The sequence below is a fragment of the Stylophora pistillata genome, chromosome 10 (genome assembly GCF_964205215.1).
Source record: "Stylophora pistillata chromosome 10, jaStyPist1.2, whole genome shotgun sequence".
NCBI lineage: Eukaryota > Metazoa > Cnidaria > Anthozoa > Scleractinia > Pocilloporidae > Stylophora > Stylophora pistillata.
The window spans coordinates 11,171,398-11,195,464 of NC_142528.1; the positions used below are offsets into that span (position 1 = coordinate 11,171,398).

The 24,067-nt window shown below is 43.8% G+C and overlaps 1 protein-coding gene across 1 annotated transcript in view; it reads left to right on the top strand.

Annotated features, from left to right (window-relative positions):
- The window catches only part of LOC111321626 (uncharacterized), a 106,809-nt gene that overhangs the window by 67,243 nt on the left and 15,499 nt on the right, over window positions 1–24,067 (top strand). The window contains exons 51-64 of the mRNA XM_088736803.1: window positions 57–309; window positions 2,432–7,078; window positions 7,535–7,777; window positions 8,201–8,944; window positions 9,276–9,683; window positions 10,119–10,414; window positions 10,670–11,330; window positions 11,856–13,418; window positions 13,723–14,346; window positions 15,648–15,977; window positions 16,431–17,597; window positions 17,954–20,252; window positions 20,629–20,758; window positions 21,000–23,988. Coding sequence (XP_088592929.1) covers window positions 57–309; window positions 2,432–7,078; window positions 7,535–7,777; window positions 8,201–8,944; window positions 9,276–9,683; window positions 10,119–10,414; window positions 10,670–11,330; window positions 11,856–13,418; window positions 13,723–14,346; window positions 15,648–15,977; window positions 16,431–17,597; window positions 17,954–20,252; window positions 20,629–20,758; window positions 21,000–23,988 — 16,354 coding nt within the window. The remainder of the gene's footprint in view (window positions 1–56; window positions 310–2,431; window positions 7,079–7,534; window positions 7,778–8,200; window positions 8,945–9,275; window positions 9,684–10,118; window positions 10,415–10,669; window positions 11,331–11,855; window positions 13,419–13,722; window positions 14,347–15,647; window positions 15,978–16,430; window positions 17,598–17,953; window positions 20,253–20,628; window positions 20,759–20,999; window positions 23,989–24,067) is intronic.

The window sequence follows — 24,067 nt, forward strand, 5'->3', positions numbered from 1 at the left end:
GTAGAATTAGAAAAAAAAAAAACTACACTGGATATTTTGCTTTGCTTTTGTCTCAGATAACAGTTGGATATTCCCTTCATTTGGATGGCATCATTGAGAGCGAGGGTGCCAATGGAAGATCTAACAGCGGAGGCGGCAGTGGAGGCAGTATTCTAATCAAAACTGTTCTTTTTTCTGGACATGGGTTGGTAATTGCGAATGGCGGAAGTGGAGACGGAAATGGAGGTGGTGGGGCAGGTGGCCGTATTGCAGCACACGTTGCCTGGCTACGAGAATACGCTGGACAATATACAGCTTTCGGTGGAACAGGTTTGCTTGATTTTTCAAATCCTGTCATTTTTTTCATTTATCTTTTCACCCACTTGGGCACTAGGTACATCATTGCGGGTAAACACATTCGAATGAGTGGAAAGACAATTGGAACTAATTTTGCTGTGACTACTGAGTGCCCGGCAGCTGGGCACTCTCTTTAAAAGACTAAATGCCCAGAAGTCAGACATTTTCACAGAATATCCACTGAAAAGTTTCTTCAAACTTCTTAAGAATATCAGATGTTTGTTTCGAAATGTCAAGCAATCCCAAAACATTAATTTCTTTCTTCAGCAGATAAATTCTCCGAGCTCGTACATTCTATAAAAGCGCTCGGTCGTTGACACTTCACAATTCTACGCTTCTGATGAAACTACCGGCATGGACCCAAATGGACTAAATGCCCGGCACTAAGGAATTTTAACCCAGAACGCCACTGAAAACTTCATACAAACCTATTGAGTATATTCGATGTTTGTTTAGAATGCCAAGCGATTCTAAGAGTTGCGTTGGTTCTCCAGTAGTCAAGCTAGCTTGAATGTACCATACTAAAACACATAAGGCATGTTATATAAAGCTTTGGAGGTCTTGTTGGCTTCGTAAGACCACTGTGGTGTGACAGTAAGGGTCACTTATGTCACAACAGTGTAAAGTTCAATAAATATGGAGGAAAAAAATACAGGAAACCTCAGATAAACCTATTTAGAAAATTAGACGCTTGTTTAGATACCCCAAGTGATTCCAAAATGATTTTGGTTGTTTGGACATATTTTCAAAGCTTATTGAAACACAAAATCGCTTTTTGTCGACACTTGACAGACTGCCGGGTGAGGGCTAAATAGACTAAATACTCGGCAGTCGGAAAAATGCACCGAATTTCTAGAAAACGTTTTTCACGTAGTATAAATTTAAAAATGCTGTCCCGTTTTACCTCAGTGAAGCTGTCCTATTATTCTGTGTAAGAGGGTCTTTACGGGTATTGTAGTAAAAGCTGGACCGATACTGTCGGAGGGCTTCGCATCAAGTGAACCAAAGTTAACAAATGGTAAACACTACAGCGTACACTATTGAGTTATGGTGCACGCGGGAGGTTGCTAAGCACGAAAGAAGCGTAAGAGTCGCTCGAGGCGATAGCCAAGAGCGACTCTAGCTTCTTGAGTGCTTAGCAAACCTCCCAAGGGCATCCATAACTCAATAGTGTACGCTGTGGTGTTTACCATTTGTTTTATAACATAACATTGATACATTGTAGCTAAAGAGTTCCCTTTATTTAATAAATCTTACGCGACCAGAAAAAACAAACGCGCGCGGAAAAATAGTCTTTGCATTTGCTCACGTCAGCAGCGTACACCCATGGGCAAATGGGGGACGCTAAATTGACCAATCAGAGCACGCGCTTTACTTTGGTTATGTTATAATATAGCTTAGGGGAACATGTTGACTAATCTCCATGTTGATTTGCTGGTTAACAGAAAAAACGTTTTGAAAGAACTCGGGTAAGAGAGCCATTTACGAAGTGCAGCGCTTCGAAATCTGCCAATGACATTTTGTTAAATTTTAATTTGTGCCGGGCATTTAGCCTATTTGAGATCGTGCCCGGCAGTCTAGTTGGAAGCGTAAAACACGGGCACGGTACAAATTAAATTTTTAGAATCGCTTGAAAGTTCAAAACAAACATCTCACGTAATCACGTCAAAAACAATATGACATGTTGCGTGACATGTTGTTGCGTGACATGTCAAGCAACTCTACCTGAAATTGCCTAAGCGAAGATGAAGGGGCTTCGAGGCTTGTTTTGTTATCTTCTTTGAATAAAATGGTGAAAATTCATTTCTTTTTTAATAGGATACATTTTAGTTAATGTTTAAAACGGAGAACAAATACAAAAGTCGATCCATATCATATACTGATTGAATAAAAGTATTTGAGGTGAAGTTAACAAGCCAAGGATGCAACTGCTACGAAACTCCGCGTGCTTTATAAAAAAGTCTCAGTTAAGTTGTGAATGGGATATTAAACCCCATGTTAGTTGGAAGTGTAAGAAAAGAATATGAAAAGTCGAAGGTAACGTTCAGTGCTCAGTGAGACCAAATTTAATAATCTGGCTTCTCTCAATGTCTAGGCTTTAAAGCGGGAGCAGCAGGCACTGTGTATTACACTGACACCAACCAAGGGCTAAGTCACAGGCCAGTGCTTATCAACGAAGCAAACCACACGGTATTTGGCGAGGGATTCACAAAGCTTACAGTTGACAACTTTAATCGGAATCCCGATATTCCGACAATGATCATCAACGAAAACAGCTCATACTACGAAGTCGACGAATTGGAGATGAGAAACCATGGCTTGCTTCACGTACACGGCAGCAACTCAAGTTTTGTCGTCCACAACTTCACTGGGGACCGAACTGGTCTTGTGCACCTTAGGCAAGGTCAGAAGATGTTTGTTCAAGTTGTAGAGTCCAAGTCAGGCTACAGTGTCGCTCCTGTCAGCTATAAAATTGACCAAGGCGCCGAGATAGTATTTCCTTCGAGTTTAACACTCTTAGGAACGAGGTGTTCCTTTGACGGACTGGTTATAGGTGTTCATCGACTTATCGTTGCTGAAGGCGCCAATGTTGTGTTTGCTTCAACAACCCAGACCGGTATTAAAGAAGACAGAAAATTCAGATTCCTAACCACACCAGGCAACATCACCTTTGCAGAGGTGTACGTACAGAAAGGCTCAAAGTTGGAGTTTTCGCGGATCAACAACACCTTAGTGTTTACTGCAATCATTTTCAGACTGAAATATCATGGATTAGTCAACATCAACCATGGAGAGATCGACTCCTCTTGGGCTTGGGTTGAAAGTGAAGGTAAACTTGTTTTAGACTTCACCGGACATCCAGCTGAAATGGGCTCAGGTAAAGGCAATACAGTGAACTTGATTGGATCTGGTGCAGGCCATGGCGGTATAGGTGGAGTTTCCAAGGCAGGGCAGCTCGGTGGGGAGTCATATGGCTCTATATACAAAGCAGTTCACCTGGGTAGCGGTGGAGGTAATGGGCAGGGAAAAGGTGGATTCGGTGGGGGTATGCTGCATTGGCGAATTGGACAGGAGATCGAACTGGATGGACTCGTTACTTTACGTGGTGGCGACGGTTCTGGAACAAGCGCTGGCGGTGGTAGTGGTGGAAGTATCTTAATCGAGACAACGAACTTTACTGGCTATGGAGAAATTAATGTTATGGGAGGAGATGGCTCTGGTCCAAGTGGGTCCGGGGGTTCAGGTGGTAGAATATCGGCGCATGTACGCTTTCGTCATAAGTATGCTGGAGTATTTAAGGCGTATGGAGGAGACGGAAAAACTTACGCTGCAGCAGGCACAGTGTACGTTGAAGAAACTGCACGTGGACCACAATATGCTGACTTAAAGTACGAAAAGAGCACGAATAGAACTTATATTACAGCAACTCACAGGTACATGGAAGTTGATAATGAAGATCGCAAAACCGAGGTCTCTTCAATAATGATGGAGAGTGAGCACTTATTCTACGAATTAGACGAGTTGTTCCTCACAAGGCATGCTAATTTGCAAGTCAGGCATCCACCAGGGAGTCCTAATGTCACCGTTATTGTACACCGTTTTCTTGGAGATGGTACAGGAAGATTTCACGTCAGAGTCAACCAAACCATATATGTTGAAGTAGTGGAGTCGGAGACTAATGAGACTACAGCACCCTGTAGTTACAAGATTGACCAAGGAGCTGAAGTAGTTTTCCCAGCTATTGTTAACATCTATGGCACTAGAAGCATTATCGAAGGACGAATCACAGGAGTTGAACATTTGATAATTGCAAGTGGAGGGTTTGTTGAGTTCTCGTCCACTGCTCAAACAGCAAGGGTGGAGAATCGCCGCTATGTAGAGATAGACGAAAATGGAAACTTTTCGTTTGCTACTGTAACTGTTGAAAGGAATTCAAGAATAACTTTCAGTCGCATTCTCAACTACACTCTCAGTTTGCGTTGCTCGGAGTTCAAGATTAAATACGAAGGACTGATGACTATGAACCATGGCTATATTTACTCTGCATTTGCTTGGATAGAGAGCGAAGGTATTCTGTCTTTGGATGGTACAGGATTTGGCCCTGAACAAGGTTTTGGACATGGAACAACCAAAAATAATTTTGGCTCTGGGGCTGGTCACGGCGGGGAGGGCGGAAAAACAGAACATGGTGAAGGTGGATCCCCATACGATTCTGTCTACACCCCACGGATGTATGGCAGTGGTGGAGGTAATGGCCGAGGGATAGGTGGCTCTGGTGGGGGATCTTTGTTCTGGATCGTAGGTCAAAGACTTCAGATCAATGGACTTTTGTCCTCAAGGGGAACTGATGGAGAAGGAATCGATACTGGTGGAGGAAGCGGCGGTAGCATTTTGATAACTACTACAAACATGACTGGCCACGGCGAAATTGCTGTTCCTGGTGGCTCAGGAACCGGTTCGGGAAGTGCAGGATCTGGTGGGAGAGTTGGAATTCACTGCCGGTGGCGATACAAGTATGGAGGAAAGTTCACTGATAATGGAGGCCAGGAAGGAAAGTATGGTGGACCAGCCGGAACAATCTATAAAGAAGAGAATTTCAGACCTCTTCAATATCGACACCTTAAATACATGAAAGAAACGAACACTACCATGTTAGCAGTTGATCACACTTACGTACATATTGACAATGATGGTTATGATGTTCCCGGCGCAACTCTCTTGATGGAAGAAAATACCACCTACTATGAATTCGATGAAATGGAGCTAACAGGTTACTCACGCCTTCTGGTCTATCATCCTGGAAACGTCACAGTAACAGCTGTTGTACACAAGTTCATAGGTGACAAGAGTGGACAGTTCCACATCCGTCGTGATCAAAGGATCTTTGTGGAGTATGTTGAGTCAAAAACAAACAAAACTGAAGCGCCTTGCAGTTATAGGATCGACGTGGGAGGACAGATTATTTTACCGTCGGAGTTTTCAATGCATGGCACGCGTTCAGTTTTCGAAGGGATGATCATTGGCGTTCGAGATTTACTTGTGTCCTTTGGTGCTGAAGCTGATTTCTATTCAACCTCACAGACAGCATTGATAGAGAATGGCGACTACATTGCAATATCAAAGCCAGGAAATATTTCTTTCGCAATTGTTATCGTCAAGAAGGGAGGCGACGTCGAGTTCCGAAAGAACACTGGATTCTTGAGAATAAATGTTGACGAACTTAAGATAAAGTATCAAGGAAAAGTTAGCATGAACCACGGAGAGGTGTTTTCAACATTCGCTTGGTTGGACAGCCAAGGTAATTTTAATTTGGACGAGGGAGGAAATACGGCTGAAAAGGGACACGGTGCCGGAAGTACTCTAAGTACCATTGGCCTTGGAGCAGGTCATGGAGGGAGAGGGGCTCGATCAGGGGGACAAGCCTATGGTTCAGTTTATCGCCCCTTGGTACTAGGTAGCGGAGGTGGAAACGGGGGAGGAACAGGAGGGATTGGAGGCGGTCAACTTCTTTGGGAAGTTGGAAAAAGATTAGAACTTAACGGATTTATTTCAGCCAGAGGCGGTACAGGTAATGGCGGCCACGCTGGTGGTGGTAGTGGTGGAAGCATTCTCATTAAAACAACAAACATGACTGGCCATGGCGAGATTGCTGTAACCGGTGGAGATGCTGTAAACCAAGGGGGAGGAGGATCTGGAGGTCGCGTTGGAATACACTGTCGTTTTAGGTACACATTTGGCGGAAAATTTACTGACAGAGGTGGATTTGGAACACAAAGTCAGTATGGTGCCCCTGCAGGAACAGTTTACAAGCAGGAGAATCTTCGTCCATTGGAATACCGAATACTTAAATACAGCAAAGAAACTAACACGACTTTCCTGGCTGTAGATCATACATATCTTCATGTAGATAATGAGGGACATGATGTGCCTGAAGCCACCGTCCTTATGGAGGAAGGAACTACAAATTATGAGTTTGATGAGGTTGAACTCACAGGGTATTCACGCCTTATCGTTTATCATCCAAACGAGACGGACGTTACAGTGATAGCACATAGATTCATTGGGGACAAGACTGGAAAGTTTCATTTGAGGGTTAATCAAACCATCTATGTGGAAATAGTCGAATCTGAAACAAACAGAACCGAAGCTCCATGTAGTTATCGTATCGACAAGGGTGCTGAGATCGTCCTGCCAGCAGAGTTTCATGTTCATGGAGTTAGGTCCGAGCTGTACGGTTTGATGACAGGTGTGCACTTTCTTTTCCTTGAAGACGGAGCCACCCTTAAGATAGCATCATCGGCACAAACGGCCCTAACGGAGAACCGCACTTACATTGATATCACCCAACCTGGTAACAGCTCTTTTGCCCACATCATAATAAAACAAGGCGGTTTACTGGACCTGGTGCGTGTGGAAGATGTCGTTGTGTCAGTCACGTCGTCTGTGTTTGAAGTTCTTCATAAGGGAACAGTGAAAGTGAACCATGGCATATTTTATTCCGCCTTTGCTGATGTGGAAACTAAAGGTGTAGTTGTACTTGATGGTGCTGGTTACAAGGCAGCGACGGGTCCCGGTGCAGGGTTAAGTGATTCGTCAAATTCAGGATCTGGTGGTGGTTTTGGTGGACAAGGAGGACGATCTCATAGTTATAACAACGGGGGTGGCGCTTACGGATCTGTGTACAAGCCGCTCTCTTATGGTAGTGGAGGAGGACATGGGAAGTGGAGTGGAGGAGGAGCAGGTAAAATGTTCTAAGTTTATCTTAACAAGTGATTTGGAGTTTGTGTTTGGAGACTAACGTCCTGTGGGCGTAGTTCCAAGTTCAAAGAACTCGGAATAAGTTGTTTTCTTCATTTTAGTTTCCACTGCAGCTGTCGCTGGCGAGGTTACGATCAAACCAAGACCAAGGGTATACGTATAACTCTCTGATTGTAGTTCCTAGTTCAAAGAACCGGGTAACTGGCAATGGGTGGACATTTGTGCATCATTCTGTGCATGATACTCACGCACAGAGCACTTTACTTCTTTACATGCTTGTGGCAGAGCCCAGAAACCAAGCCTGACGTGAAAAAGATCGTCTAAAGCACTCCTACCTCCCCAATGTAGTGTTATCGTGATTTTGAAATGCAATCGTTTCCCGCTTATGCTTATGACTTTAGATATCTCAATATATATTGATGTTTTCAAACATATTTAGGCGGTGGATCTCTCTGGTGGCAAGTTGGAAAACGTATTCATCTGGACGGCCGTCTGTCATCCAAAGGACAGAGTGGTAGCAATAGCGGGGGCGGAGGTAGTGGTGGTAGTGTTCTGATAGAGACCACGAATATGACTGGACATGGAGAAATTAATGTCAACGGCGGGGACGCGCAGTCAAATGCAGGAGGAGGAGCTGGTGGAAGAATCGGCATTCATGTCGACTTCCGGAATAATTTTGGTGGTAGGTGTAGACATCTGTTGAATTAGTTTTAAGATAATTTGGTGTTATGAAATAGTTGATAATGGTGTAGACAAGTGTAGAATTAGTTTTAAGATAATTTGGTGTTATGAAATGGTTGATAATGTAAATAGGCCGCCGAAAAAATTTCTAAAAGCGAACGTTTTGAGTGTTAGTCCTTCCTCAGAGTGAATAGAGGGATTGTGGGTTGCGTGTGTTTCACATGAAAAAAAATGGAGCTGCATTGGTTTTGGCAAGATGGTAACGTGAAAAAAGGGTTTTTTTTTAATGGAAAGCGTTCGATGATACCGTGAGGACTAAAAGTGCCGATTTGAAAGTTAAATATTTTAGACTTTGTCTGCCTGTTTAGGCATGAATCACAGATGTGTTAATGTTATAATTCAAACATTTGGTGGTACCCTCCAGGTAAATTCCGGTCCGCTGGGGGTAGTGTTTCTGGCTATAACGACAACGCAGGCGCAGCTGGTACAGTTTACAAATACGAGAGTCGTCGTGGTCCACAATACCGCGACCTCAAGTACAAACCGGACACGAACTTAACAACCTTCAAACCAGAGCACTCCAAGGTCAAAGTTGACAATGAAAATAACAACGTCGCTACGCCGACGGTTATCATGGAAAATCAAACAGTGTTTTATGAGTTTGATGAGATGCAAGTGGAGGGTCATTCTACAGTAATCTTCTATCATCCAGAGACGGCACGGAATGTGACGGTCATAGCACACGAAGTAACTGGAGATAAAACTGGAATTATAAAGCTAGTGTCTCGACAGCGCTTATTTGTATTTGTGGTGCAGTCAACTCACACTTACATGGACGCTCCGTGTGGCTTTCACGTCGAAGACTATGCTGAAATTGTCTTCCCTACGGAGGTTATCCTTCGCGGGGAGAGCTCAACCATAAGAGGGCGGATTACTGGAGTAGAGAGGCTTGTAATTGAGAGAAATGGCCTAGTAGAATTTGGAGGAACAGCTCACAGTGCGCAGTTACCCGAGGAATCACAGTGGCTTGCTGATAATCCGTTTGACCCATTTACTCCAGGACTAATCATTGTTCCACAGTTAATCATAAGTAATGCTGGGTTAGCTAAAGTCAAGATGTCTCCAATCCGAGTTGTACTTAATATCGCCGACACTACTGTTAAAAAAGGTGAGCCAAGATTCATGCTGGTGTCTAACATACTGGAGAACGTCCGAAATATCGTCCATACTCTATCGTTATACTCACTGGTGGAACTCAGATAGATAACAGGGAACAACTAGCCTAGCTATAGTATTATGAATCGCAAGAAGCGAGCTGCCACTGAGACTTTAAGACCCTGGTAATATTACTTCATTCCTCTAGTGCTTATTTATTGACAGAAATAGGAGATTTATGTACTTCTTACCCGATTAAAACTCAAGGGATTCTGAACTACAAATTGTGTGTACACAACTTTAAGTGTAATTCATTCTGAATACTATTCGCACTCTTCTTTCAGGTGGTCAACTCATCCTCTCTACAAACGACGTGACCATTAATGCTGACTTCGTCACTGTCGAAAGTGGAGGTCTGATAGACTCTTCAGGTGCTGGTTATACAGCTGCGAGTGGTCCTGGTGCTGGGTCCGGAAGTACAGGTGGCAGCCACGCTTCACCCGGTGGGCGAGCTGCCTCAGGAACACAATACGGCTCTGTTTATTGGCCCGATGAACCAGGAAGTGGTGGTGGCTACGGTGCCGGTGGTGGACGGTTTTATATTAACACCGGAGGATATGTGATAGTAGAGGGAACTATTCGAGCCAATGGTGTTGGTTCGTCGTCAAGGTCCTCCGGAGGTGGAAGCGGTGGCGCTATCATTGTGAAGAGTTTATTCCTTAAAGGCTACGGGACTGTTGAGTGTCATGGAGGTTTGTATCAATTGTTACAAATTTCGTAAAATCTATTAATTGTGTGGATTTCCTTATAAAAGTCTTACTCGAAACTATGCCGTGCTTTTTTAACTTATGTTTTAAAGCGATTTCAGGTTATTCCCGCATAAAAATAGGTGGCTAACTAAACTTAATCAATGCAAAAGTATTTAATACAGAAAAGTGAAACATCATAGGTTTGGCCATGTGTAAATCTGGCTCCGTGCATATCGAGAACTTGTTAGATCTTATTATTAGCTCATTGCTCGTGAAAGTTGTTTAGATAGGCCGTATTTTTTTGTAAAGAACAGTTTTCAATCATAAGTTATAAAAACGAGTGACTTTCGATTTCATTGTTTAATTAAAAGGATGGTCGTGAATCAATTTTAAGTCAAGAATTTTGAGAGCCATCTTGCATTTTCAATCAATTTGCAGGACCCAGTCACGAAGGAGCTGGTTCAGGGGGCCGTATTGCTGTGTATCTCACAGAGCACTTCATCTTTAGAGGGACCTTGACTGCGCTAGGAGGCAATAGTGGCACCAAATATCATGGCAGTCCAGGAACAGTTTACATTGATGTGGATGTCGGCGAGGAACCGTATCGCATGATACAGGTTGACAACAATAACAGGGACAATTTGTTACCAGTTACACTAGCTGAGGCAAACACAGTTCTCTATGAGTTTGAGAGAATCCACTTAGTAAGGAAAGGAGCGCTCGCTTTTAAGGAGGTAAGGTTCAGATGAATGAAAATCTTCGGCGTCTTACGACAAATAAATATTAATTTAGTGTTTGGTATAATGCGAGAAGCATTCCTGATTTACTCTTTTTCTAGTCATGCTATATCACAAAACTGAAAATTGAACCCAACCACCACTACCCGACTATTTATTTTCGTTTTTCAGTTCCCAGAATCCAAGTTACCTGTTGTTGACAAAATTAGGAGCCACGTTGATAATTCTCAAACTTGATATTTTCGTTTGAAGGTTTCGGGAAAGCTTGTCAAAATAGTCATAAGGAAAGCTACTGGTGACAAGACAGGCATACTACAGGCATTACAGAATACCAGAATATACGTTGAGTGCCACAGCGTTCGCACGGAGGCTCCTGTGAACTACGAAGCCCATTCAGGAGGTCAGATTGTATTTCCAATTCAGACCACTCTTCTTGGTACCAGGGCTCCAGCATTAACTGTCAACGGTGAGATCCATGGCATAGAGAAACTAAGGTTGTCGTCAAACGTCGGCACCCTGGTTACAGAAAAAGGCTTCTCAGCTTGCTTAGATTGTCACAGTAACTATACAACCGATTACATTGGCCATTACTGGTTTAAAAAGCTGCAGGTGGATTTGGGAGGAACATTTCAAGTGCAAAGCTCAGTACAAACAATCTCATCTCTGGCAGTACGTCTTCACACGGGAGAAATAGCTCTAGACTACACGGGATCACTGAAGGCGGACGCTGCCAAATTGCTAACAGAATATTTCAGGCTTGAGTTAGACGCGGTTACGGATGCCTCAGGCTCTGGTTGGTCATCCCAAAAGGGGCCTGGAAGTTCTACAGCTTGTTCAGGTGTAGCGGGAGCTGGTCATGGCGGCCGTGGGGGGACTGGGTACTTCAGTGGATGTTCATCTTGTACAGCGGGAGGTTAGTGAACTCATAAAGTCGCTTTTCTATAGAAATGGAGATGGAAATAAATTTATAAGGGTAACCACGATGCTATCGCTCAAGGTGAACCTATGGAATTCTTGATATAAAGATTTGTGAATTGTGAAGTGGTATAAATACTTGACCTCATATTATCGGCCGCAGTAAAAGGCTCAGCAGTTGTCACAGACATTCAGAAGTCAGGGTTCAAACAGAACAGAATGATGTTGACCTCTCTGTATCCGGAGAGGTAGAGAAACTTATTTTCAAAGCAGGACATCTTGGGTTCGTGTTCTTTGTTATTGTAGATCATGTTAATTAATCGTTATTTTCGACACACCAAATATGTGCTCAAATTTGTCAGAAAGAAGAGAGAGTGCATTCTCTTTTCAATCCGATTTGTTGTGCAAGGTTCAATGAAAGGATGCGAGCGATAAAATTGTAAATATATCTTTAGGAGGCGTTAGTGTAGTGTAGCATTCCAAACTATTCCTCGATTTGTTTCTTAATTTTTCCTATTTCCAGGTGGTAACAAGTATGAAAGTGTATCTCAAGCCATACAAGCAGGTAGTGGAGGTGGAGGTACTTCAGCTAGTGGGGGAGGCGTCGTCTTTGTAAGTGTAGAAAAGCTTTTGGAGCTCGATGGCTCGATCAAGTCTGATGGCGCTAATGGAGACGGTGGTGGAGGTGGGGCGAGCGGTGGAACTCTTTGGGTCGCTGGAAGACATTTTGAAGGGCATGGGCATCTTACTCTGAAAGGGGGTGCAGGAAGCAGTCGCTCCGCATGCTGCAGTGGTAATCCTTGCTCTAGCTACAGAAAATACAATGGCGGTGGGGGTGGTGGCGGACACCTTCGTCACTTTTCTCCCGATTACATCAGGCGCGATATAATTCGAAAAAGGGATGTATCTGGTGGGGCTGCGGGTGGCGGAAGTGCTGGTAACGGAGGAAGCGGACAGATAAGTGCAGCTGGTAATGAATGTAGCGGTCATGGAACATTTTCCGCCCAGGAAGGTAATTGCACCTGTGATGCTGGTTCTTACGGCGTAAGTTGTCTGTACCAGTGTGACCCGTCAATCACATGTTTAGGACACGGACGTTGCTCGGCTTCCGGAGGTTGTGACTGTGATCCTGGTTATGTGGGTTATCGATGCGAACATAAGTGTGACGCTACACGTGACTGTCACGGGAATGGTCGTTGTAGCGTGACAGGGAAGTGTGTATGTGATCCGTGCTATACTGGAGATGACTGTAGGTATGAATGCTCAGGTAATGGGACTTGCATTGGTGGCAAGTGCAAATGTGATCCCTGCTATATCGGAACTCACTGTCATTCGCTCTGCTCGGGACATGGCACATGTACTAACGGCACTTGTTACTGCGGCAGTGAATGGAAGGGTGATTACTGCGAGGTTCCAAAATGTCCTAACGACTGCTCAGGAAACGGCATTTGTAACAGCGCTCTTCTGACATGTTTTTGTAACCCAGGCTGGCGTGGATTTGACTGCAGCGAGCTTGACTGCCCTGGTGAACCGGATTGTTATAATCGAGGTACCTGCTCAGCGATTAATGGTACTGTAATGTGTGTCAACTGCAGCGTAGGGTGGATGGGCCCTGCCTGTAATGATCCTTGTGTCAATGGTGTACAAGAGCCAATGGACAGTGGATTTTGTAAGTGCGATCCCTGCTGGGCTGGCAAGGGCTGTGATTCTCTATGTATGGGCCTCGGGACTTGCTCCGATAATGAAATTTGCAACTGTGATCCTCTCCAAGGCTGGCGAGGTGACGTTTGCCAAATTCCTGGATGTCCGGGTGATGGTAAGGATTGCACAGGTAATGGTGACTGTAACAGCGCTACACACGAGTGCACATGTTACCCTGGATGGGCTGGTTTGGGATGCAATATTCCCGATTGTCCAGGGGCGCCAAACTGCAATAACCGAGGTTACTGTAATGCGTCTGTTACTCCTCCACAATGTCAGAACTGCAGTCGAGGCTGGATGGGACCTGCATGTGCTGACCCGTGTACGTTTGGAGAGCAGACTCCAATGGACAGTGGACAGTGTATTTGTTGGCCTGGATACACAGGTAAAGATGAAAATATCGGGTGGAAAAACCTTAAACAAAACTGTTTTTAACTTTATATAACATGTTCTGATTTTAACGCCTTGGTGTGTATTACGTCTGATTAGAAATTATATGGTCTTTAATTTATGGAAAAGAAAAGGTAGTGTTACGGGTGCAGAAGTAGTGAAATGACAACCTTTCACGCAGGATGTTTATCCAGCATATATATTTGAATTTCTCTTTTAACATTAACGTAAGTCTATTATTTTGCCTTCTACGGCTACCCGGTTGCTCGTGTACTTATTTTCAGTTGTTTCTTTTAAAGGTGTTGGGTGTGATAGTGAATGCTCAGAACATGGTAAGATTGTTGACAAAAGTTGTGTGTGTGACGTCGGTTGGCGAGGAGACCTCTGTGATAATCCAGGCTGTCCTGGTATTGGCTCAGACTGTACAGGCCACGGAATATGTAACACTGTAACACATGTTTGCACGTGCAACGAAGGTTGGGCTGGTAAAGGCTGTGAAATTTCCGACTGTCCAGGGACCCCCAATTGCTTTGAACGAGGAATTTGCAACGCCTCTGTAAACCCACCCAAGTGCCAAAACTGCTCCAAAGGCTGGATGGGACCGGCTTGTAACGACCCTTGTGTGCATGGTCAACAAATTCCAATGGACAGTGCCAATTGTGTGTGTGAGCCTGGTTGGGTTGGAGTGGGATGTGATAGCGAATGCTCAGAGCATGGAACCATCGTTGATAGCAAGTGCCAGTGTGACGTTGGATGGCGTGGAACATATTGCGAAAATCCTGGATGTCCCGGTGAGGGAGAAGATTGTTCCGGTCGTGGGGAATGTAACAGTGCTCTCCATACTTGTATATGTCAGAATGGATGGACTGGTGACGGATGTCATATACCAGACTGTCCTGGAAATCCAAACTGTGCAAATAGAGGTAAAAAGTCTGAATTACGGTAGAATATTTCTTAGTACTTCATATGTGTTTGCTTGTTGTACTGCGAAATAAATACGCATCATGCTCTTTTGCACTCAGCAAAGCTCTAAGCAGGATTTTCAATAATTCCTAAAATGAAGAATGTGGGATGATTTCTTTCAATTGGTATTCCCTTTTTCAACTTATGGTACGCAAAGCGATGAAACAAGTTTTTATGGGGACTTCGTTATGCAAATAAATCACTTACTCGCTATTCACTCAATTGTAGACACAGTGGTAATTAGTCATAGCGAACTCTCCCGAGCCTTAGTAACCGCGCATAATCGATAGCCTGTTAGTTTAAACTTAACACTGTTGCTTTAAATTTCACCTATCGCGTGAACAAAAATATTTAGTGAAAGCTCAAACCCAATACTGTGAATTGCATCGACTGTTAACGATTTGATGTAAAACAAGAATCGTGGGAACAGTTAAAGGTTATTGATTTATTGATTAAATTCAATTATCTTGTGTAAACATCGGCACTAGGATATTGTATTGAACTGTTTTTTTAAACCGCCTTAACTGTGCGTTTAGTATTCTGCAGAGTTTCGAGTTGTTGGATGGGTTCTTCGTGACCTTTGAGACACGAAGTGAGACTGAAGAAAACCTCGAGACTTTTTTGGAGTTCTCTCAGCTATTTTAATCTTTACAACGCAGGTTTCGATAATAAATAAATGATCTTGTCCTATTAAATAGTACTTTTCGATGTAAAAAAAAAGATTTCTAGTTTCCCAGAACATACCGACCCAAGTTTCGGTTTTTCGTGTTATAAATGTAGCCATTAACGACAGATCTTTTCGAAGGACTTATTTATAGGAATATGAACGGAAGATTCCATACTAATAACAATCCTCTGACGTCTCGTAAGGTGAAAGGGCAAGATTTAACCGCTCTGCTTTTGTTTGAGATATAAGCGAGCGGGCTCTCGAAAGGTTTGCTTCCTGGAACGAGCAGAACAGTCCCTCAACGTAAATTTCCGACATTCCTTACAAAAGCATTGGAATTGTACAATAAGAGCAACCTTGCATGCTACATGTTTCGTTTGTAGATCTCTACGATAAGTGGGCCATAGGTATTGCTCGATTGTCTGAAGCTACCAAGTTTAATTGTTAGCCTGAACAGAACGATCCGTAAGGTTAGACATAAAAAGACAGGATAGAAAGACAGACGAGCAAGACAGAGAAGCAAGTATACAGAGTACTGACAAAAGGCTGTCACTCTGATGTTTTAATTTCAAAAGTTTCTGTTTACTCTCACAGGCTTTTGCAACATTACTTACAATCCTCCTAAGTGTACAAATTGCATTGCTGGGTGGATGGGCCCTGCATGTGAAGACCTTTGCACGAATGGAACTCAGATTCCAATGGATAGTGGAAACTGTGTTTGTGATCCGTGTTTCACTGGTCGTGGATGTAATGTAGAGTGCACCGGACACGGAACATGCTTGGAAAATAAGTGCCAGTGTGATGAACTTACTGGCTGGCGTGGATCACTCTGTGAAGTTCCCGGATGTCCAGGATCTAATGGGAAGGACTGCAGTGGAAATGGAAAATGCGACAGTGCAAATCATAAGTGCATATGTGATCCAGGTGAGATGAGTAAACCCAGTATAAGTTAAATTTCGCAAAGGTATACAACCCTAATTGAATAACGTTTAAAAACCTTGAAGTAAAGGTTTTTAGGGCTTTATAGAAATCCCTGTAACTTGCACTGCAAGGCGTTAAATTGTGAAAATAGACCTCATCATCATAGCTATCAATCATCTTAAGTTTATCTATCAATCAACATTCTCCACAATTGATTTCGAAAGGAAGCAGAAAGGAAAAATACTTTTGAAGAGATTTTGGCAAAAGTTTGATTGATTATTGTAAACACTAAAAAAAGGTGCTTCAACGTAACTTAAATTTTTGTGCCTGCACGAGGGATCATCAAACACTTGTTGAAATGCTGTCCTCCTGTCAAGAGGAGACACCTTACAGGTGTTCATCTGCGTTCTTGAAGTATGGGGAATGTAATTTTAACCTATTTAAAACTTTCTTTAGGGTGGACGGGTGTTGGTTGCCATCTCCCTGACTGTCCTGGCGTTCCGAACTGTTTTGGTCGTGGAAACTGTAACGCAACTGATCGTGTGACTCCGAAATGCACGGACTGCATTCAAGGCTGGATGGGTCCTGCTTGCAACGACCCCTGTGTCCATGGTTACCCCAAAGATGGTATTTGTGTGTGTGATCCGTGCTTTACGGGGAGCGGATGCCAAAGTGAATGCTCCGGATTTGGAGAATGTATCGACAACAAATGTGATTGTGGCCAAGAAGAAGGTACTGCTCATATGGGACAATACTGTGAACTGCCGGGATGTCCAGGCCAGTGTACCAGTCCCAATAACGGCTTTTGTAGCATGGACACTCAAAAATGTATTTGCGCTCAAGGTTGGGCTGGGGACGATTGCAGCACACCTGATTGTCCAGGGGAACCCATCTGCACTGGCCATGGAAGATGCAGTAATTCGAACCCACGACGGTGCAACTGCGAGCCAGATTGGGCCGGTGAGAGGTGTGAAATTCCTTGTGTTAATGGAACGAACTATGGTAACTCGTCAGGTTGCATTTGCCACCCTTGTTTCTCCGGTTCGGGCTGTAATATCGAGTGCTCGCTGAATGGAAAGTGCATGAATGACAAGTGTGTCTGCGATAAAACCTTGGGATACAAAGGAGATGTCTGTGAAATTGAAAGCTGTCCTGGGTGGCCTTTCGACTGTAGTAACCATGGTAGCTGTAACAGAGCGACCTTTGAATGTACATGTGTTCCAGGCTGGTCAGGTGCTGCATGCGACATTCCAGACTGCCCAGGTGATCCGGACTGTAATGGACGCGGTACGTGCACCCCACCCATAACGGACAATGAAACACCCAAGTGCACCTGCCAGCAGGGATGGATGGGTGTTGCTTGTGAGAAACCTTGCAAATTTGGCACACCAACTGCTGATCATATTTGCGTCTGTGACGATTGCTACAATGGGCCTGCCTGTGACATGCTCTGCTCAAACCACAGCTCAATTTGTGAAAACAGAGAGTGTGACTGTGGGTTTGATGGGTGGCGTGGAACTTATTGCGAGAAGAAAGGATGTCCCGGTTACAAAAAAGACTGCTCGGGGCATGGCCAGTGCTTAAGTGCATCACAAACGTGCATCTGCGATCCCGGCTGGAGTGGTAGGCCTTTTTGTTTGAACTTTGCATTTAGATATTGTGCTTTTGTAACCATTTGGGTTTCTGTCAAAGGCAGTTAAACGGTAAATATCTCTGAAACCAATCCTCCGGTAAATCACATTAAGGGCGTTTTCCACTCGGCTAAAATTTGTGTTTTGGGCAATCTCCATATCAGTATACATTTGATCATGAAGGGCCTCTGCAAATAATCCTATGAATCTAAAACTTTCTTTAAAGAGCTATGGAGAGTGGTTCGAGTTTGATCTCCAAGGATTCCAAGAATTACAAGTCATAAACAGTATTTCAAAATGTTTAAGTTTACCTTGAAGTCAATTATCTGACTTTTCTTAAATCCTCAGGTATTGGTTGCGAACAAACTGATTGTCCTGGCGACCCAGATTGCAACAATAGAGGTCAATGTATACCGGCTGAGACTCCTTACTGTGGTAACTGTGCGCAAGGCTGGGCAGGCATAGCTTGCGAGTTACCTTGTGTAAATGGCACTCAAAACCAAGTAGATCCTACAGTTTGTGACTGCGAACCCTGTTTTAATGGATTAAGCTGCGATGTGTTTTGTTCTGCTAGAGACAACGCTACGTGTTCCGAAGGCAAATGCTTTTGTGGTTTCGAAGGCTGGCGTGGAGATTTCTGTGAAAAGAAGGGATGTCCAGGTTTGTTTAACAAAGATTGCTCCGGACGTGGTACATGTAACAGTGCAACACAGACGTGTGATTGTAATCCAGGATGGGCCGGGCGGGGATGTCATGAGCCAGCTTGTCCTGGAACCCCAATGTGCAGCGATCATGGTACGTGTGAAAGCCTTGCAACCATATCATTCTGTTCTTGTGACAAGGGTTGGATGGGCCGAGCTTGTGAAACCAAATGTGAACATGGTGCTCCGCAGCAAACGGGTGATGGATCCTTCTTTTGCCAGTGCAATGACTGCTACAGCGGTATATCGTGCGACCTGGAGTGCTCTGGACGTGGAAACTGTACCAATAACACTTGTGACTGTGGATTTGAAGGGTGGCGCGGTCCTACGTGTGCCACCAAAGGTTGTCCAGGTTGGGGATCAGACTGCTCCGGTCATGGGTCATGCATTACTGCCTTAGGTATATGTTATTGTCGACCTGGTTGGTCTGGAAGAGGGTGTCACATACCTAAGTGTGCAGGTGGTGGAAACTGCAGTGGGCATGGTGTCTGTGATGGGATCAACCACGATCCCCCAGTATGTGTCTCTTGCGACTCGGGATATATGGGAGAAGGCTGCGAGCAAAGATGCATCAATGGAACGGTTATAAAGGGGGATGGCGATACTTGTAAGTGCGACAGTTGCCACACTGGGGTCGACTGTGGTGTTGAATGCAATGGTCATGGGAAATGCGAAAACGAAAAATGTGTTTGTGATAGTGGCTGGAGAGGACCTAAGTGTGAAACTGTTGGTTGTCCAGGACAAGGGGCCGATTGCACCAATCACGGTGTTTGTTTGCTAGTTACACAACAATGTGACTGCTTTAATGGATGGAAAGGAGAAGGCTGTGATATCCCAGATTGCCACGGTGTTCCCGACTGCAATGCATTAGGAACATGTTATGGAGGAGTTGATCCACCAAAATGCGTGAACTGCACAAACAATACGATGGGCCCCTCGTGTGAATTTCCTTGCATAAATGGCAGGGAAAACCCACCAGACAGCGTTATATGCGAGTGCGATCCATGCTATAACGGCCTGGCTTGTGACACTGAGTGTTCTGGACGAGGAACTTGTAGAGAAGACGTGAATCCTAAAAGATGTGAATGTGATTCGGGATGGAAAGGCCAAACATGCGAAACATTAGACTGCCCTGGGGAGCCAGATTGTAGTGGACGCGGAGCCTGTGTGCAGCAGGGATCTCCTCCCACGGCGGTATGCCTTTGCAACCAAGGATTTGATGGTGATGACTGCAGAAAGCTTGTCTGCCCTGGTCAACCCATGTGCAGTAACAGAGGGACCTGTACATTGGTGGGTGGAATTCCAGCCTGTGTCTGTAATCATGGCTTTGACGGAAGCTCATGTGAGCGTTGTCTGCCTCAGTTTACTGGATCAGAATGCGATGAATGCGTAGCAAATTACATTGGATGGGCAGTTGGCTGCAACGTTTACTGCGTCCATGGTAACGGAACGGGACATAACAAGGACATTTGTACGTGCCATAATGATGCAAATTTTGGTTATTGGAATGGAACAAGCTGTGACCACTGTGTGTTTGGCTGGGGTTTGCCATCTTGTGCGGTGTGTGATGATGCACATGTAGGAGAAAATTGCGATATTGACTGTTTTTCAGCACATGCACAATACCGTGACGAACTAGACGGAGACTGGGGTAAACGTCCTCTGGAACCAATTGTGAGCTGTTTATACGAGAACGCCCCTAACGAAGTTTTCGCTTGGTTTGGATACCACAACAAAAATCCTCACAATGTATACGTGAGTGTTGGAGCGGACAACTTTTTCACCAGACCTTACGTTGATATTGTTCCTGGAGGATTGAAGGGTTTTGTTCTGAAGACCAGTGGTGCAGACAATACTACTAACAACCTTGTTCCTTTACCAACCCAAGATTATGGTCAGCCTATTAAGTTCGTACCTGGCAGACACGAAAAAGCTTTTAAAGTTAGGTATGAACAAACTGACACTACTAGTAATAATTAACTCTGAATTCATATAAGTCACATATATCGCTCGTGAAGTAGGATACTACCGTAACTAATTTGGTATTTGACTTTCACATTTACGTATGAAAAAAAGGAATAATTTGTTATATGTGCCTTTTTTTGTCCTTTGAGATTACTTGTTGTTCCGCTACTTAAATGGTTCTAAAACTGTTGGAAACTTCTGGTTGAGATAAACCTAGCGAAGGGTTTTTTAATCAAACACAAATCTTTCTAAAGATGAATGAAACCGTTTATTGAAGGCTTCAACATATCCCAGCACAGTTAAAACGTCAGCAACCAGAACTGTAATGTAGTCTTGTTGTTTTCCATTTTCCTTCAGGCTGGAAGACACCTATCCGATTGCCTGGGTTTTAGCGTACCCACTATCAAACGAGAGAAATGCAGCGGTAGCAAATCAATCTCTTCTCCATACCATGAAGTGTACCAACATTGAGGGACAGGGGAGTGACGTAAGTCCAATTGATGTCTATCTTATAGAATAATTACATGATATGTTGTCATAAGACTAATAAAAGCGGTTTAGCTCGAACGGATTATGGGAAAGAGGACTAATGCTGCAATAGCTCAAGCCGAAATCACGAAGGATTCAGTATGAAAATCATGTTGCAGTCCAAAACATAAAGCCTATTCACATCTGCGTTTCTTGTTAATAGAAATATGAAGCTAATACTATGACATTCAATACTTTAGGTTTCAAGAGAAAACTACACATGTTCCTGTCTTGATGGACATTGGGGCTTTGCATGCCAGTTTGATTGTCCTGGCGGACCTCAAGCCCCATGTCATAACAATGGCTTTTGTAATAAAACGACGGGATTGTGTTCATGTGATCCTAACTGGCGCGGAGACGAAAACTGTACCGCATGCTCGCCAGATTGGTATGGTCTTGATTGCTCGGTGGTCAATCATAATCTAAATAATCACACCGCAGCAGCATATGCACATGGGTACTTTATAACGATCGACGGTGCAGGGTACAAATTCTTGGGAAACGGAGAATACCATTTGTTATTGTCTCATTTATGGGGAGTCCAGGTTCGAATGGTCACATGCTTTTCTTCGAGTTCTTGTGTCAATGCCATTGCTGTGAGGATTGAACAACACACGGTATTGTTGCATTCAAGGTTTATCGATCGAAAGGAACCATTTGTTTTTGTAAATGGAAAGAAAGTGTATTCTGTTAGTTTTGAATTTGGCCCAGCAAGTCAGCGATTTACTTTCAAACGGACCTCCCGGTTACAATTTGTGCTTTCATCCTCCTATGGTGTCCGGCTCATCGTTCGTTTATACGACCGATATCTTGATGTCCATTTGCGTGCAGACAACCAAACGTATTGTAAAACAAGCCAGGGACTGTGGGGTAACTGTAACCTCAACTCATTTGATGATCTGTACAGCAGAGATGGTAAAATAGTTACAAGACTGAATGTCTCTCAATCTTACGTTACTGAAATTTATGGAAAGTCTTGGGAAGTGACTGAAGGAGACAGTTTGTTCGTCTACGACATCAACAACTACCACGAGAAAAGAGAGCTCTATGGTGGTGGCTACGCGTTACATTTTAACAACGCGGGTGCCCATACTGAAGAAATCTACAGCTTCTCTTTATCTGACATCACTATTGAGTTCATGGTTCGCACTGAGAGTGAAAACGGAACTCTTCTCTCGTACACCAGCACAGACATGTTTGCTGTAATTCTGGAATCTGGCAAGATCAAGTTACGCTACGATGATATCATTTTAGATACTTTGGCGGTAATTCAAACGAACCAATGGAATCATATTGCTTTGGTCTGGTCATTATCCACGCGAATTCTTCAATTCTATCACAGGGATGATACTGGAAAACGCGTAAACAGTCGGAATTTTCCAATTGCCAGTAATGTGAATGTCTTTCAACCAGGAGGAAGTCTTGCCTTAGGTTACTGTATACCACCACCAGGTGGACTGACACTACCTGTTACAGAGGGATTCATCGGCCAAATTGACGAACTACGAATTTGGAACCAAAAGCTCGATCCATTTTCTATCTCAGCTAACTGGAGAGGAAACATTGGCTGCACCATGCGGGTTCAAAACCTTGCAAGTCTTTGGAAGTTTAATGAAGGCGATGGCATTGTCGCGCATGACTGTGTATCAGGCGCACATATATATTTCAAATCGGGTATCTGGCGAGGACCAACGTGGGTCTTCTCAACGGTTGAAATTCCTCAATTTTCAGTAGACACTAGTACCGCATACAGCTTCAGATTCGGTAATTCCTGGATGAGTGCAGAGCAGTTATGTTACAACCTTATCTTTGGGTCCATGTTGAAATCAGAACACATTCTTCTGACTACCTCGACACTATGGTTTTACCACATGTCGTGTGTAACATCAGTTACGAGGAGCAATGATGATAGTCATTCTTACTGGACCTTAATGGCTTTGTCAGATTTTAATCAATTGATCGTAGAACACAGTTCGTGGTTTGCTCAGAGCCTTTGTAATTCGGTACCTGCTTTCAACTTCCCTGTTTGGTATGGAAAGGACTGCGACCATCAATGTAAATTTGGCCTTCCAGGTACCAATGAGCACAAGTGTTTTTGCATGAAAGGATTTTTTGGTTTGAACTGCTCAAGCGAATGCCCAGGTGGCAACAATATGCCCTGTAATCGCCAATCCTCATGTGATGTTTCAATCGGAACATGTAACTGTCCAGTTTCATCAAACACCACGTACGATTGTAGCGTCTGCAGTCCAGGATGGATTGGATCGGATTGCTCTGTCTCACTCGGAGGAAATAGGAGCAGCTCAGAAAACTTTACTTGCCAAGGTTTTGGAGCAACTCATTACACAACGTTTGATGGCGTAGGTTACAATTTTGGGACATACGGAGAGTTCTACCTTATGAAAACTAATCAGTTCACCGCGCAGGTACGACAAATACCTTGTATGAATGCCTCTTTCTGTATTTCATCAGTAGGAGTGAAAATCGGCTCCACAGAGATCGCCATTAGAGCTTCGTACAATGGCACCGGAATGCCTTTGGTGTGGCTAAATCGTAAATTTACGGATGCGACATCTGTAATAATGGAAAACAACTTCAGTTTTCATAAAACTTCTCCTGACGTGTATGAGATCGTCAGGCCTGGAAAGATTTTACTGAGAGTGAAAGCATGGCAGGACTATCTTTCGTTTGTAATAACGTCAGCTCCCCAGTGGTGTTTTGTTGGCTCTGGAATTTGTTCCTCTTGTGACTCAAACGTTGTAAATGACTTTACAAACAGTACAGGTACCGTGTACTGGGGGAACAGTATTTCAGAAGGTATTATAATCAATAACTTACGTTCGCAGTGGCAAGTCCCTGCTTTTGACTCACTGTTTATATTTGGATACACGAACTATAAAGAGCGACGAGAAATAACTACCAACGGCTACGCTTTGAGCTTTAATGGTACAACTGCTTCCACAGGATCTTTGAACGCTTTTGTCAAAGGCAAAGACTTCACTATTCAACTGTTCGTAAAAGTGTACTCATCTGGAGGTACAATCCTGTCTTACTCAAATCAATTTACATTTGCCCTAGTCAACGATGTCCGAGTCAAAATCTTCCTCGGTGGAATTTCATATGATATGGGAATTGCACTACCTTCTGGAACTTGGGTACAAGTGTCTATTGCGTACAGAGCTTCTACAGGTAAATAAATTGGATATGCATATTGCTTTGTCTTTTAAGTTTCTCATTAGTGCAACTGAGTCAATTTAATGAGATCTTA